General features: G+C 44.1%; 1 protein-coding gene across 1 annotated transcript in view; it reads right to left on the bottom strand.

The window, feature by feature from the left end:
* IFNGR1 (interferon gamma receptor 1) overlaps nt 1-18,309 on the bottom strand; it is a 138,589-nt gene that overhangs the window by 13,262 nt on the left and 107,018 nt on the right. The window contains exons 4-6 of the mRNA XM_069725960.1: nt 16,611-16,768; nt 3,527-3,677; nt 2,206-2,330 (exon numbers count right to left, since the gene is read on the bottom strand). Coding sequence (XP_069582061.1) covers nt 2,206-2,330; nt 3,527-3,677; nt 16,611-16,768 — 434 coding nt within the window. The remainder of the gene's footprint in view (nt 1-2,205; nt 2,331-3,526; nt 3,678-16,610; nt 16,769-18,309) is intronic.

The following is an 18,309-nucleotide window of genomic DNA, read 5'->3' as shown; positions in this document are numbered from 1 at the left end:
GCTCCCCAAACCATCACCGATTGTGGAAACTTCACACTAGACCTCAAGCAGTTTGGATTGTCTGCCTCTCCAGGCTTCCTCCAGACTCTGGGACCTTGATTTCCAAATGAAATGCAAAATTTACTTTCATCTGAAAACTACACCTTGGACCACCGAGCAACAGTCCAGTTCTTTTGTTCCTTGGCCCAGGTAAGACGCTTCTGGCATTGTCTATTGTTCATGAGTGGCTTGACACAAGGAATGCGACACTTGTAGCCCATGTCTTGGATACGTCTGTGTGTGATGGCTTCCACTCTATTTTCCATTAATATACTTGGATACAGCACTCTGAACAGCCAGCTTCTTAAGCAATGTGACTTTTGTGGCTTACCTTCCTTGTGGAGTGTCTCAATGACTGCCTTCTGGACATCTGTTAAGTCAGCAGTCTTCCCAATGATTGTCGAGCCTACTGAAAGTCTAAGGCAGGGGTATCAAACTGCATTCCTCGAGGGCCGCAAACCATGCGTGTTTTCAAGATTTCCTTAGCATTGCACAAGGTGCTGCAATAATTATGTGTGAAGGTGATTAAATTAACACCTGTGCAGTACAAGGAAATCCTGAAAACATGACCTGTTTTCAGCCCTCAAGGAATGCAGTTTGACACCCCTGTTCTAAGGGACCTTTTTAAATGCTTAGGAAGCCTTTGCAGATGTTTTTTGATAATTATTCAAATTTATTGAGAGAATGACTTTTGGGTTTTCATTGGCTGTAAGCTATAATCATCAAAATTAACAGAAATAAGCACATGAAATAGATCACTCTGTTTGTAATGACCATATACTGCATATACTCGAGTATAAGCAGACCCGAGTATAAGCCGACCCCCCTAATTTTGCTACAAAAACTGGGAAAATTTAATGACTCGAGTATAAGCCTAGGGTGGAAAATGCAGCAGCTACCGGTAAATGTCAAAAGTAAAAATAGATATCAATAAAAGTAACATTAATTGAAACATCAGTAAGTTAAGTGTTTTTGAATATCCATATTGAATCAGGAGCCCCATATAATGCTCCATAAAGTTTATGATGGCCCCATAAGATGCTTCATACAAAATATGCCCCATATAATCCTGCATAAAAGTTAATAATGGCCCCATAAGTTGCTCCATAGACACATTTGCCCAATGTAATGCTGCACAAATGTTGATTATGGCCCCATAAGATGCTCCATAAAGATATTCGCGCGATATAGTGCTGCACAAATGTTAATTATGGCTCCATATGATGCTCCATACACACTTGCCCCATAGAGTGCTGCACAAACGTTGATTATGGCCCCATAAGATGCTCCATACAGACACTTACCCCATTTGCTGTTGCGGCGATAAAAAAAAAAAAAAAATCAAATACTCACCTCTCCGTCGCTCAGGCCCCCGGCACTTTCAATATACACCTGCTCCTTGTTCAGGCGCCGCTCCATCTTCAGCGTCTTCTGCACTGACGTTCAGGCAGATGGCGCGCACTAACCACGTCACCGCGCCCTCTGACCTGAGCGTCACTGCAGAAGACGCTGAAGATGGAGCGGCGCCGGAACGAGGAGCAGGTGAATATCGCGCAGCGCTCCCCCTCCCCGTTATACTCACCTGCTCCTGGCGCGGTCACCGTTACCACTCATTGGGTCATATGGGAGGTGGAGCCACATATTCATTACTGTAATGAGCAGTACCATGTGACCGCTCACTACAGGAAGAAGCTGCCGGCGCCAGGGAAGCAGGGACCTACAGGGACCGCGCGAGGAGTAGGTGAGTATAATTAGACAGCCCCCACTTCCCCTCCCCTGCCGACCCCTGGGTATGACTCGAGTATAAGCCGAGAGGGGGACTTTCAGCCCCCAAAAATGGGCTGAAAATCTCAGCTTATATTCGAGTATATAAGGTATAATGTAAGAGCTTCACTTTTGGTATTGAAGAACAGAAATAAATTACCGTAACTTCTGATGATATTCTAATTTTGTGAGAAATTTCTTTCATGACTTTCATGACTTAAGGCAGGAGAAAATTAAAAGTGCAAAAAGTCCATTTTCCCATGGCAGGTTCAGGCTGAGTGATACAAGATTATTTTTGCCTCTCTAAATCACAACAGTAATGAATTATATTAAAAAAAATCCACAAATGGCAATGCCGATGCCTAGTATAAACTATTAATATATAAGAAAAAAATAACGTACCAATGACTTTGGGAGCACGGACTCGGCTTTTATTTTTCTCTTTATGATGAAGATACATAAAACAAATATAATTATTACCACAACTACAATGGAAATAATTGCGGCTTGAAGATTCTTAGAAGTACCTAGATGAAAAAAAAAATACAATTAACTTTCAGGCACTGACCTGGAGATCTAAAAACTAGTTCATTTATTGGCAGTTCATTTCACAAATATAAAAAAAACGCTTGAAGCTCTGCACAATCTACCGGATGTGTCCTTGTGTCCTTACCCTCCATAAATCTCCTGAAATCTGATATTTCCATCTCAGTAATAGAGGAGTGCGGTAGCAAACTATTTCTGCCCATTTCAAAGCTTTTCTGGCACAAAACTTGCGTAAAAGCATTGTAAAAATTGCAAAATGTTGTTCAACAACCCTGCCAAAATGGTCGGAGCTGGGGAGTTACAGGGCATGATCAAGCCTGCCCATCAAATTAAAAAGCGCAGGCATTTCTTATGCCAGAAATTCTACTGCAGTCACTGACTGGAGTAGCATTTCTGTTGAGGTGTACGCCAGTGAAAAGATGCACCAATTTCATTAAGTGGCATGCACCTCCTGATGAATTTGGCGCATCACATTTCAGTGAGCCCTTCATTAAGACTGGCATGTGCAACGCCATTTTATGCATTGGCTCCTTTGTATAGTTGTAAAAAAAATGTTTCATGCACATCCCTTTGAGAAAGCAAGTATCAACAAGCGAAACGCGCGTTGGGGGCTTTATAAGATCCGACCCGGTGCCTCCTGTCTACCACTTTCACTGGTAAGCGTCGCTCTTGGTTATATAAAACGTGTATGGGTTACTTTTACATAATTATACCATTTAACACATTGAGCGGTTCTCTGCCTACATCTATATATACGTGTGTTGCTGACAGTTGGCACCGGTGTTCCTCCTTTTCCACTCTTGTGCGCTTTAACTACCATATTCCTTGTATAATGTTGTTTAATATTTTAATGCATGCTTAATAATAAAAAATAATTTTATACCAATATACTCCTTTGTTCTTCTCCTTTATTATGTATGTCTTATATTACAGCAATTAAAAAAAGAACAACAAATACATGGGATACAAGAAGAAATAAATAGACTTTAGGTTGAGTTTAGTAGTCCTCCATCTAATAACTAGAATCAATAGCAGGCCTTTCATTCACAGGTGCTGTATTGGATAGACAACAATAAAAATTTTGAGAATTTTGGATATTAGACTGCTGTAATCTTATACCTAAACTATCATTTTCTTTGCATGTACGTGTTGGTATATAGGAATATAGATTGCTTACCACTTGTTACTGTAGTATTTATGCATACTTGTTTTGATCGTTCTATAGTCATAGGGACTTTGGATCTTCCTTGTGCCCAAAAACAAACCCTGGATTGGTTTTGAATTAAAAGATCGATGCTGCATCCAAAATAATCACAGTCCTCGGTTTCCTGAGATAAAAAAATATATACTCATTACTCAACATAGAGCATGAAGACTTTGAGAATACAAATCAGCTCTTTTCCTGCTGTCTGAAATGGCACAATCTAGCCAAATGGAATGGCTGCCACAAAGGTAATTCTGAACATGTCACTCCATCCCAATCTTGTCAAATTCAATTCACAAATTGGTTCATGCAGTTCCACAGATATTCTAGATCAGGGGTAGGCAGTTTTCTTAAGGGTTCACATATGAGACCATAACTGTTGTAAAAGGCTCAACCAACCGGCCGAACATTAGTCTGCTCATTATAATTATTATTATTTTATAATTATTTGCATCACTTCATTTGAGCAGAATTAAGCATGTTGACTACCTGATATGATAATACATGTAACGATAAGAATGCATGGTGCAATAAATCCTACCTGTAATAGCTAATCAAAACCATTTAAGTGATTGCTTGTTATAAAGTTTATAAATTGTACTGCCCTTGTTATGCCCCACAGCTCCCCAAAGAGTACGATGTCCCCACAACTCCCGAAACAGTACGATGTCCCCACAGCTCCCCAAACAGTACGATGTCCCCACAGTTCCCTAAACAGTAAGATGTCCCCACAGCTCCCCAAACAGTACGATGTCCCCACGGCTCCCCAAACAGTACGATGTCCCCACAGCTCCCCAAACAGTACGATGTCCCCACAGCTCCACAAACAGTACGATGTCCCCACAGCTCCCCAAACAGTACGATGTCCCCACAACTCCACAAACAGTACGATGTCCCCACAGTTCCCTAAACAGTACGATGTCCCCACAGCTCCCCAAACAGTACAATGTCCCCACAGCTCCCCAAACCGTATGATGTCCTTACAGCTCCCCAAACAGTATGATTGTCATCATAAATCCACACACAAGATGACTTCCACAATTCCCCCCCACACACACACAGTAAGATTGGCGTCGCATTTGTATGATGACCCCACAGTTTCTCCCACATAGTATAATGCCCCCCACAGTCCTCTCATACACAGTATGATAGCCTCCACAGTTCTTACATATACAGTTTGATGGACTCCACACACAGAATGATGGACCCTACATTACCCCACCACACAGTATGATGGTCCCACAGCTCCTCTTATATGGTATGATTCCTCTCACATAGTAGGAATTGCCCCACACAAGTATACTGCAATTCTCCCTCAGTTTCCTATAAGAACTGCTTGACAAAAAAAATCCTCACCTAACCTTGTTCCCTTGTTACTCTGGCCTGTGCCTTTTTCAGACTGGCTCAGCGCAGCAGGTGCGATTTAGTGAGGTCATTGCATCTACTGTGGCAAGTCACTGCTACCGGTTGGACAATTGTATTCACCGATATCTGCAACTTGATGATGCAGATACTGATGTCATGGAGGGGCGGATGCTTGGTGTGGCATGCAGGCTCCTGTCTCCACCCTTGTCTGTCCTAGGCCACTGGCTGGACAGAAACAGATCGAGGGTCGCACTTAAAAAAGAGGTCTGCTATAGATGAAAGGCGAAAGAGAGAGGAGATGAAAAGAGAGAGAACCTCTTACGGGCCTAGTGAGTAAAACAGGTTGTCCCATTACTGCAGGAATTTTAAAGTTCTAAATGGCACAGATTTATACCATTGGACAGCCCTTTTAATATACAAAGCCATAGAGAGCAAGAACTGTTCTTCATAGCAGCTCTCTGCTCTGAATGATAAAGGTGGTTTCTGAATACTACAACCTCCTGTGTTAAATGGTTTGCACCAAGATTATAAGTGACCACCTATAATATCTTAATAAAAACGTGATGCTCGTTGGAGGTCCAAGAGCTCTTCATAAGAAAGTGGGTCAACAGTCCCACAACCAGCATCTAAATTACAAATCTTTGAGACTGAGTACAACACTCTAAAGTCGCCAAGAGGTTAGAGCGGTTGTGCACATTATCTTACCAAATGCTTTGGAGACATGATTTTGTTACTATGTGAGACCACATAAAATTTGCCCATCAACCTCCTCAAACTGAAAAACACTTTACAAGGAAAATGTTTTTTTTTCTTAACCGAAGGAGTCAGGTGAGTACATAGCACGTGCAAATTTATAAGATTCTCTTCTTTTTTTTAATATATAAAACACAACTGTAGATCTTACTACATCTTTAAACCCAAGATCTACTGAATAAAATTAACTTTGTTTGTGGGAAAACCCCTTAACCTAATGAACCTGTAATAATAATAAAAAACTATATTATTATATACAGTGGGCATGGAAAGTATTCAGACCCCTTTACATTTTTCACTCTGTTTCATTGCAGACATTTGGTAAATTAAAAAAAGTTCAATTTTTTTTCTCATTAATGTACACTCTGCACCCCATCTCGACTGGGAAAAAAAAAATAGAAATTTTTCCAATTTTAGTGAAAAAGAAAAACTGAAAAATCACATGGTGATAAGTATTCAGAGCCTTTGCTCAGATATTCATATTTAAGTCACATGCTGTCCATTTCCTTGTGATCCTCATTGAGATGGTTCTATTCCTTCACAGGAGGCCAGCTGTGTTTAAATTAAACTGATAGGACTTGATTTGGAAAGGCAAACACCTGTCTATATAAGACCTCACAGCTCACAGTGCATGTCAGACCAAATGAGAATCAGGAGGTCAAAGGAACTGGCCAAGAAGCTCAGAGACAGAATTGTGGCAAGGAACTGATCTGGCCATGGTTACAACAGAATTTCTGCAGTACTCAAGGTTCCCAAGAGCACAGTGGCCTCCATAATCCTTAAATGGAAGAAGTTTGGGACCACCAGAAGTCTTCCTAGACCTGGCCGTCCAGCCAAACTGAGTAATTGTGGGAGAAGAGCCTTGGTGAGAGAGGTAAAGAAGAACCCCCAGATCCCTGTGGCTGAGTTCCAGAGTTGAAGTTGGGAGATGGCAGAAAGTTCCAAAAAGTCAACTGTCACTGCAGCCCTCTACCAGTCGTGCCTTTATGGCAGAGTGGCCCGACGGAAGCAAATAGCAAAGGAGTGGCTTCAGAACAACTCTGTGACCAATCTTGACTGGCCCAGCCAGAGCCCTGACCTAAACCTAATTGAGCATTCTCTGGAGAGACCTGAAAATGGCTGTCTACTAACATTCACCATCCAACCTGACATTACTGGAGAGGATCTGCAAGGAAGAATGGCAGAGGATCCCCAAATTCAGGTGTGAAAAACTTGTTGCATTATTCCCCAAGAAGACTCATGGCTGTACTAGCTCAAAAGGTTGTTTCTACTCAATACTGAGCAAAGGGTCTGAATACTTATGACCATGTGGTATTTCAGTTTTTCATTTTTAATAAATTTGCAAAAATTACTACATTTCTGTTTTTTTTTTCAGTCAAGATGGGGTGCAGAGTGTCCATTAATGAGAAAAAATAAAATCAGGTTATGTGCCCACGTTGCAGAAATGCTGCGGAAATGTCCGCAGCATTTCCGCAACTCCTTGCCGCTGGTAAAACGCATGCAGAATTCGCATGCATTTTCCCGCAAAACACAAGCGTTTTGCAAGCGTTTTTAGCTTCCAGAATGCCTGCGTTTTCCAAGCGATTTGAAGCATCGCTTGGAAAAGTGATTGACAGGTTGGTCACACTTGTCAAGCATAGTGCTTGGCAAGTGTGACCAACTTTTTACTATTGATGCTGCCTATGCAGCATCAATAGTAAAAGATAGAATGTTAAAAATCATTTAAAAAATATGGTTATTCTCACCTTCCGACGGCCCCAGATCTCCTCCTCGGCGGCGCTCCCGGTACGTTCCGTTACCAGGGACGCTTTGCAAGGCGGACCATTGTGACGTCACGGTCGTGTGACGGACGGCGACATCATCTAAGGTGATTCACGCAATGCACCCCTGGGAACGGAAGCCGCCATGCGCACCACTGAGAGGCGGGAGGACTCTGGGGGCCATCAGAAGGTAAGTACCATATATACTCGAACATAAGCCGACCAGAGTATAAGCCGAGACCCCTAATTTTGCCACAGAAAACTGGGAAAACTTAATGACTTGAGTAGAAGCCTAGGGTGAGAAATGCAGCAGCTACTGGTAAATTTCAAAAATAAAAATAGATACTAATAAAAGTAAAATTAATTGAGACATCGGTAGGTTGTGTTTTTGAATATCCATATTGAATCAGGAGCCCCATATAATGCTCCATAAAGTTCATGGTGGGCCCCATAAGATGCTGCATATTAAAATATGCCCCATATAATGCTGCACAAAGGTTAATAATGGCCCCATAAGATGCTGCGTAGAAACATTTGCCCCATACAATGCTGTATAAAGGTTGATTATGGCCCCATAAGATGCTCCATAGATTATGGCCCATACAATTCGGCATTAAAGGTTGATGGCCCCATAAGGTACTCCATAGATTATGCCCCATACAATGCTGTATAAACGTTGATGGCCCCATAAGATGCTCCATAGATTATGCCCCATACAATGCTGTATAAATGGTGATGGCCCCATAAGATGCTCCATAGATTATGCTTATACAATGCTGTATAAAGGGTGATGGCCCCATAAGATGCTCCATAGATTATGCCCCATACAATGCTGTATAAAGGGTGATGGTACCATAAGATGCTCCATAGATTATGCCCCATACAATGCTGTATAAAGGGTGATGGCCCCCTAAGATGCTCCATAGTTTATGCCCCATAAGATGCTTCATAGATTATGCCCCATAAGATGCTCCATAGATTATGCCCCATAAGCTGTTGCTGCGATTTAAATTTAAAAAAAAATCACATACTCACCTGTCGTCGCTCAGGCCCCTGGCACTTGCAATATTCACCTTCCCCGTTCAACCGCTGCGTGCCGCTCTGTCTTCCGGCTCTCTGACTGTTCAGGCAGAGGGCGGTGCACACACTAAACACGTCATCGCGCCCTCTGACCTGAACAGTCACAGCTGGAGGACGCTGAAGACAGAGCGGCGCCCGGCAGTGGAACGGGGTCAGGTGAATATCGATCAATGCTCACCCTCCCCGTTATTCTCACCTGCCGTCTCTGGCAGCTTCTCAGTGTCAGATGGTTTCCGGGAGCCAGCAGCATCTTCCTAGGCTCAGCGGTCACGTACCGCTCATTAAAGTAATGAATATGTGTCCATATTCATTACTTTAATGAGCGGTACCACGTGACCGCTGCACACCGGAAGAACTGTGGGCGCCCGGAGACCATCGGAGATGTAGGGACCGCACCAGGAGCAAACGAGTATGTGACAGCCGCAGCTCCCCCTCCCCGTCCACCCCCTGGGACAATGACTCAAGTATAAGCCGAGAGGGGCACTTTCAGCCCAAAAAAACAACAGGCTGAAAATCTCGGCTTATACTCGAGTATATACGGTATATCCCTATTTTTTATTTTAATTCTTTCTTTTTTTTACAGGCATATTGTACCCAGGGCCTGAAGGAAAGTCTCCTCTCCTCCAAACCCTGGGTACCATCCGCACATGAAGAGCTCATTTTATGCATGGTGGGCATGCGTTTTAATGCAATCCTATGGCGGCGGAATCGCCGCGATTCCGCAGAAATAATGAACATGCTGCGGATTTTACCGCAATGCGATTCCGCAGCGGGAAAATCCGCAGCATAGGCACAGCAACTGCGGAATCCCATAGGATTGCATGGGAATGCGTTTAAGCGTTTTCACTGAGGCAAAAAATGCAGCGGAAACGCATAAAAAACGCAACGTGGGCACACAGCCTTAGTCTTATCGGTAATTCGGTTTCTAGGAACCTTCCACGACAGCAGCATCGGAGGTTGTCTCCCTGTCCTAATGGGGAACAGGAAATACAAAGAGGTTAAATACCCCTCCTCTTCCTATAGACATGTCCATGATGACCTTGGAGAAGGGCAAATGCGGCTTTCAACGCCTCCCCTATTGCCTTCAGTTCTCTGAGGTTTGAGGAGCTGGATCTGATGTCTGGGGCCCATGACCCCTGGAAGTGGGTTTTCTCTACCACAGCACCCCAGCCTCACTGACTGGCCTCTGACGTGAGTATCTTCAGGGGCAGCTGATTCCAGCTGACTCCCTGCTGAAGGTTCTGGTAGTTTAGTCACCACGAAAGGGAAGACTTCACATGACCGGGAAGGGGCAACTCTCCTGGTCAGAGAATTGATGCCTTTTCCACGATAAAAGAACATGAGTCTGGAGGACTGCCAGGAGACTGCTTGGATGGATGATGTCAGCGATCCCAGGATAGACAGAGTCCCTAAGGGTAGGTGCTCTCTGGTCTCTGAACTTGGAGATCCTCTGAAAAAGATGCTGACGATCTCTGGGCAAGAAGGATACTCTTTTCCCTGAGTCCAAGAGAATTCCCAGGAATTTCTTCCTTGATGAAGATCCGACTGCTCCAAATTTGGGATCCAGCCCAGGGATTCCAGGATTTCTAAGGTTTTTGCCACATCTAGATTTAGACGAGAGATAGATTGTGCGTCGACGAGAAAGTCGTCCAGATACGGAATAATGCAAGTCCACTGACGACGAATGAAGATTACTGCTTCTGCCATAATCTTGGTAAATACTCGAGGCGCCGATGAAATGCTGAACAGGAGAACATTGAATTGGTAATGGCTGACCCAGTGACCATGGGAAACTTCAAATCAGAGGAACTTCCAATGATTTGGATAGCCTGGCACATGGTAATAGGCATCCTTCAGATCTATTGTGCACATTACCCAATCCTGTCCTATGAGAAGGATTTCGGAGGTAATCGACTCCATCTTGAATCATCTGTATGTGATCACTTGATTCAGGGGTTTCAGATTGATGAAAAATCTGTGCTTCCCAGAAGGTTTCTCGACTAGGAATAGGCGAGAATAGTGGCCTTTGCCTATCTCCTGTAGGGGTACTAGAGAGATCACCTTTGCTTGAAGCAGACCTTGAAGATCTAAAAGTAAAGAGTCTTGAAGGCGTAGAGTCTGTAGTGTGGCAATTCTCAGGCGTTGAGGAGGAAAACTCTCGAACTCTAGTTTTAACCCGTACTGAAATGGTATGGAGGACCCACTGGTTCGTGGAGATGGATTGCCACTGAGTGAGGAAGCCCGAGAGCCGACCCCTGACAGGAGAGCAGTCATTGTCATTGTCAGGAGTTTGCTGGTAGTGGGGGACAAGGATATTTTTGCCCTTACCACCCTTTGGACAACTCCAACGGCCTGATTTGCCTTTCCCTTTATATTCCCTCTGGGAAGACTGATCTCGGGAGGGACGAAAAAAACGTTTTTTAGGGTTTTGCTGCTCAGGGAGTGATTTATTTTTATCTGTAGCTTTTTCTAAGATCTCATAGAGAGCTGGGCTGAAAACAGTGTCCCTGAAAGGGAATGGCGCAAAGCTTAAGGTACCGTTACACTAAACGATTTACCAACGATCACGACCAGTGATACGACCTGGCCGTGATCGTTGGTAAGTCGTTGTGTGGTCGCTGGAGAGCTGTCACACAGACAGCTCTCCAGCGACCAACGATGCCGAAGTCCCCGGGTAACCAGGGTAAACATCGGGTTACTAAGCGCAGGGCCGCACTTAGTAACCCAATGTTTATCCTGATTACCATTGTAAAAGTTAAAAAAAAAAAAACAGTACATACTCACATTCCTGTCACGTCCCCCAGCGTCAGCTTCCCTGCACTGTGTAAGCAACGGCCGTAAAGCAGAGCGGTGCTCTGCTTTCCGGCCGGCCGGCGCTGACACAGTCAGTGCGGGAAGCTGACGCTGGGGGACGTGACAGGAATGTGAGTATGTACTGTTTTTTTTTTTTTTTTAACTTTTACAATTGTAACCAGGGTAAATATCGGGTTACTAAGCGCGGCCCTGCACTTAGTAACCCGATATTTACCCTGGTTACCAGTGAACACATCGCTGGATCGGCATCACACACGCCGATTCAGCAATGACAGCGGGTGATCAGTGACCAAAAAAAAGGTCCTGATCATTCCCAGCGACCAACGATCTCCCAACAGGGGCCTGATCGTTGGTCGCTGTCACGCATAACGATTTCGTTAACAATATCGTTGCTACGTCACAAAAAGCAACAATATCGTTAACAAAATCGTTACGTGTGAAGGTACCTTTAGCCTTAGAGGTGACGTCGCCACTCCATGACTTCAGCCACAGAGCTCTCCTAGCGGAGTTGGAGAGGACTGAGGACTTCGCTGCTACACGAACAGATTCGGCAGAAGCATCAGGAAGGAACCCTGTTGCTTTCTGAAGGAGGGGAAGAGGGTCGAGTATCTCCTCCCTAGAAGTTCCCTGAGTGAGGTGGTCTTCTAATGTACGGAGCCAGAGAAATAGAGATCTGGTGTCAAAGGTGGAAGCCACATTTGTCTTTAGCACATTAGTGGAGGCATCCCAGGATTTCCTTAGTACACTCTCGATTTTACGATCCATGGGATCTTTGAGCCGAGACGAGTCCTCGAAAGGAACAGCCATCTTCTTAGCCACACTGGACACCTGCCCATCCACTTTGGGAATCTCCCATAAAGAGCAATCTCCTTCTAAGGGGAAGCAATTTTTTATTTTTTTTTTAAATCTGACGGGACGCTAAGCCCTTTCATGAAGAATAAGGCTTTGGATGTTCTCGTGTATGGGAAAACCTGTGTTTTAGTTTTCAGCCCTCCAAACATCCTGCATGAAGTATCTTACTTCCTCCTCCTCAACCCACATGGTGCCTCTCACCATACTAATCAATTCCTCTATATCCTCAGAGGAAAAATCATATTTTTTATTATCCGGCTTGAGGGTGGAAGTGGAACCCTCATTCTCCCAAATATCCTCCGAACCAGAGGTACGGACTTTGTCTGAGTCTGAATCAGATTCCACGGGCGCTATCTTCCTTTTCTTAGAAGGAGGGGGTTGTGGTACTGTGGCCTGGGAAAAAGCAGACAGAGGATTGAACCTTTTGTTTGATGAGGGATTTGATGCTGTCCAACAGGGAGGGCTGTTCAGCATGCAACACATTGTCAGTGCAGGGCTGGCAAAGCTTCTTCTTATATACTGAGGGAATACTGGTAGCACATACACACTTGCGGCTGGGCACCTTATCCTTTTTAGGAGCAGGGACCTTGTCTCCCTAAAGAGAGAGAGAAGTAGACTAAGTCACCCATGAGGCCATAACCCAGATAGCAGGGGACCTTCATCCACTACTTACAGCAGGAGAGTGGATGTTGGGCTCTGCAGAAACAGAAAGGGAGGGTTTGTCGCCATCCATGGTAAGTCTGTCAGCAGTCACAGAGGGACAAAGACAATAGGCCTTACCTGGAGGCATCCCCCGACCAGGATTTATATAACTGAGGTCCCAGCGTTTGAGGTTTGTGCTTCTCCTCACCCAGATCATCAGGAGGGAACACCCCAATCATGTCAGCTGCTCCGGAGTACACCCAACACAGGCCAGGAGCGTGTACGTTCCAACGTGAAACGCACCAGAAAGTGAACTGGAAGTTCGGCTTAACGTTACTTCCGGTGTGCACGGCCTCCAGAATCAGCCGGCATGAGGAGAGGAGGACGTCGGGAAGCTGTAGAAGGACCCCGGCCGCACATCACCACCCCGCTTTACCCCCAAGGAGGCGCAGGAGGGTCGGGAGAAGGTCCCGAGTCACATGCCGAATATGGAGACGGGAGCAACTCATGGAGGAGGAGAGTGGAGACCCCGAACTCGGCTGCCCGGCTTTCAGTAAGTTTAGGGTGCTCCAGATCGCCGACCACGGCAGCACCATCAGCAAACCTCTTCATGCTCCATAGGGGACAGGAAAAACACTGGTGGTTGTAGGAAGGGGAGGGGTATTTAACCTCTATGTATTTCCTGTCCCCCATTAGAGCGGGGAGACAACCTCCGATGCTGCTGTCGTTGAAGGTGACTGGAGAAAAAATGAACTTTTTTGAATTTACCAAATGGCTGCAATGAAACAAAAAGTTAAAAAGGGGTCTGAATACTTTCCATACCCCCTGTATACATCTCTCCCAAAACAACACACAATGGCAAAAAATAAACATAAATGGGAGAACATCTTTAAATGACATAGCTTATTAGAAGAACTATACTATATTTCTAATTAGAAGCATTTGCTAATATTATTACTACTACTACGCCTACTATATATCGGGATAGGATTTTGGAGATGGGAACACCCCCTGTAATTGGTGCTAGCCTCTTTGTAATACGGGTGCATTTTGAATTGCCTCATGCTGAAATTCTTTTCACGCCTGCTATGAGCAGATGTACGTTTTGAGCTTTGTTTTTATTTTCTTAGCATTGCTTCTAATAAAAGGAGTCTAAAAATATATTTACAGCTGAAACATGCCATCATTTCTCGACAGTTTTCTTATTTGGAGAAGAATGTCCCAATTTTGGCACAATTTTAGATGGTACTTTTTAATCCATGCAATTTCTAGCAAAACTAGTAATAGACGGAAAAATAAAAACCGGGCAATGTGTTTATGAGATTTGCAATACATTGTGTAGATACCAATGTTGTACTTATTTTAGATTATATACTTATTTTCATTGTATGGAAATACATACTTCCTTCTGGTATTTTTATATAGACAATGGAACGTGTGTGCTTCATGGTAGCAGTTACTATCAAAGACATCAGACCAATACGGTGCCATAGACCCCCCCATAGTAATTATTGTCGAAGCACATCTTGGGCTAGGAGGTGGAGGTCAATGTGGTGACACATTCTATTATTTTTTGAATATGTTTGATAATCCATCTTTATCTCTTCACTATTGATTTTACTTTCGTGCAGTACATTGCACGGAATCTCTACAAATCTAACTTGCAGAATTGCATTCTAATTAATTTTATGGGTATCTATATGTGTCTGTACATAGTAGTTATCACAACTCTTGGCAGTATTCTGCCATCTTGTGGCAACACTTTGCATTTTTTGTGTCTCCATCAGCCTCCCCTTGCTTTCATTGCTAACTTTTAAATTCTAATTTTTTATGTAGTTGTGCATCAACAAAATATTTACTGCATATACAGTGGGGCAAAAAAGTATTTAGTCAGTCAGCAATAGTGCAAGTTCCACCACTTAAAAAGATGAGAGGCGTCTGTAATTTACATCATAGGTAGACCTCAACTATGGGAGACAAACTGAGAAAAAAAAATCCAGAAAATCACATTGTCTGTTTTTTTATCATTTTTTTTGCATATTATGGTGGAAAATAAGTATTTGGTCAGAAACAAACAATCAAGATTTCTGGCTCTCACAGACCTGTAACTTCTTCTTTAAGAGTCTCCTCTTTCCTCCACTCATTACCTGTAGTAATGGCACCTGTTTAAACTTGTTATCAGTATAAAAAGACACCTGTGCACACCCTCAAACAGTCTGACTCCAAACTCCACTATGGTGAAGACCAAAGAGCTGTCAAAGGACACCAGAAACAAAATTGTAGCCCTGCACCAGGCTGGGAAGACTGAATCTGCAATAGCCAACCAGCTTGGAGTGAAGAAATCAACAGTGGGAGCAATAATTAGAAAATGGAAGACATACAAGACCACTGATAATCTCCCTCGATCTGGGGCTCCACGCAAAATCCCACCCCGTGGGGTCAGAATGATCACAAGAACGGTGAGCAAAAATCCCAGAACCATGCGGGGGGACCTAGTGAATGAACTGCAGAGACCTGGGACCAATGTAACAAGGCCTACCATAAGTAACACACTACGCCACCATGGACTCAGATCCTGCAGTGCCAGACGTGTCCCACTGCTTAAGCCAGTACATGTCCGGGCCCGTCTGAAGTTTTCTAGAGAGCATTTGGATGATCCAGAGGAGTTTTGGGAGAATGTCCTATGGTCTGATGAAACCAAACTGGAACTGTTTGGTAGAAACACAACTTGTCGTGTTTGGAGGAAAAAGAATACTGAGTTGCATCCATCAAACACCATACCTACTGTAAAGCATGGTGGTGGAAACATCATGCTTTGGGGCTGTTTCTCTGCAAAGGGGCCAGGACGACTGATCCGGGTACATGAAAGAATGAATGGGGCCATGTATCGTGAGATTTTGAGTGCAAACCTCCTTCCATCAGCAAGGGCATTGAAGATGAAACGTGGATGGGTCTTTCAACATGACAATGATCCAAAGCACACCGCCAGGGCAACGAAGAAGTGGCTTCGTAAGAAGCATTTCAAGGTCCTGGAGTGGCCTAGCCAGTCTCCAGATCTCAACCCTATAGAAAACCTTTGGAGGGAGTTGAAAGTCCGTGATGCCAAGCGAAAAGCCAAAAACATCACTGCTCTAGAGGAGATCTGCATGGAGGAATGGGCCAACATACCAACAACAGTGTGTGGCAACCTTGTGAAGACTTACAGAAAACGTTTGACCTCTGTCATTGCCAACAAAGGATATATTATAAAGTATTGAGATAAAATTTTGTTTCTGACCAAATACTTATTTTCCACCATAATATGCAAATAAAATGTTAAAAAAACAGACAATGTGATTTTCTGGATTTTTTTTTCTCAGTTTGTCTCCCATAGTTGAGGTCTACCTATGATGTAAATTACAGACACCTCTCATCTTTTTAAGTGGTGGAACTTGCACTATTGCTGACTGACTAAATACTTTTTTGCCCCACTGTATGTCCGATTTCTGATTAAATTGTAATTTGACTTTAGTGTCAAACTCGTCTTCCACGACAGATTTCAGGGAATGGAAAAACTGGGCATGATGAAATCCAAGATGCCCGATGACAGATCTTTACTACCCCTAATGCCAGATGTCAGTAGAAGGATCAATATATTACATTTCACCACAGGTGTCAGCCTATTGTGTTTGTTCTATTATCCAAAATAAAAAGTGAAAGGTTTTTTTATATAGATGTTCACATAAAAACATTTACATTCATAATAAAAGCCTGACTTAATGGTTCTTTATACAGTCATTTCTAAAAAATACCTCCATTTCATTTCCATAATAGATTTCATATTTAAGGTCATCCAAATAGTCTCCTATATTCTGTTTCCCGTCAACATGTGGAACATCTGGGTACCAAATATCAATGCTTAGAAACTTTTCATTGACAGATGCATTCATTTTAGGGGGTCCAATAATACCTATGGAGAAAAAACACCTGTACAATAAAATACTGTATAATAAAATGTGAAAAGTGAAGAACTGTAATAGCTGTGGAAGAAAAAGATGTTAGCATCTTATATCATTTCATATTCCCACCCAACAATGTGCCATCTTGTTCTCAATGTGGCTGACCCGCAGGCAGCTACCTAACATGGCTTTATACACAGGCTCCACTTCCGGAAGTGACATGTCACATGATTGGTGCAAATTCTTATTGAAAATAATGGGAGTAAGTTACCTGATGTAGACATATCCCCAGAGTACAGCCACACAGTCTTGGCAATGATGAGGAGCTAGAATTCCCCTGGCATCCCCCACAACTTAATAATATGTCAGATTTTCAGCGCTCAGTAATACAACTGCTATCTGCATGTGTATTTCCACCATTAACATGTACGCCCCAGACACACACTGCGCACCATGTACGCCCTAGATACACACTGCGCAACGCCCCAGACACACACTGCGCACCACGTACGCCCCAGACACACACTGCGCACCACGTACGCCCCAGACACACACTGCGCACCATGTACGCCCCAGACACACACTGCGCACCACGTACGCCCCAGACACACACTGCGCACCACGTACGCCCCAGACACACACTGCACAACACGTATGCCCCAGACACACACTGCGCACCACGTACGCCCGACACACACAGCGCACCACGTACGCCCCAGACACACACAGCGCACCACGTACGCCCCAGACACACACTGCACAACACGTATGCCCCAGACACACACTGCGCACCACGTACACCCCAGACACACACTGCGCACCACGTACGCCCCAGACACACACTGCGCACCACGTATGCCCCAGACACACACTGCGCACCACGTACGCCCAGACACACACTGCGCACCACGTACGCCCCAGACACACACCACACACACCCCACACACATTGCGCACCACGCACGCCCTAGACACACTGCGCACCATGTATGCCTCAGACACAGTGAGCACCACGCATACCCCAGACACACACTGCGCACCACACATGCCCCAGACACACTGCGCACCACGCACGCCCCACACACACAGCGCACCACGCACGCCCAAGACACACACTGCGCACCACGTACGCCCCAGACACACACTGCGCACCGCGTACGCCCAAACATACACTATGCACCATGTATGCACCAGACACACACTTTGCACCATGTACAGTTGTGGCCAAAAGTATTGACACCCCTGCAATTCTGTCAGATAATACTCAGTTTCTTCCTGAAAATGACTGCAATCACAAATTCTTTGGTATTATCTTCATTTAATTTGTCTTAAATTAAAAAAAAACACAAAAGAGAATGAAGCAAAAAGCAAAACATTGATCATTTCACACAAACCTCCAAAAATGGGCCAGACAAAAGTATTGGCACTCTCAGCCTAATACTTGGTTGCACAACCTTTAGCCAAAATAACTGCGACCAACCGCTTCCGGTAACCATCAATGAGTTTCTTACAATGCTCTGCTGGAATTTTAGACCTTTCTTCTTTGGCAAACT

This window comes from Ranitomeya imitator, chromosome 5 (genome assembly GCF_032444005.1).
Source record: "Ranitomeya imitator isolate aRanImi1 chromosome 5, aRanImi1.pri, whole genome shotgun sequence".
Taxonomy (NCBI): domain Eukaryota; kingdom Metazoa; phylum Chordata; class Amphibia; order Anura; family Dendrobatidae; genus Ranitomeya; species Ranitomeya imitator.
Note: the sequence above shows the minus strand (reverse complement) of the source record. Positions and strands in the feature narration are given on the sequence as shown.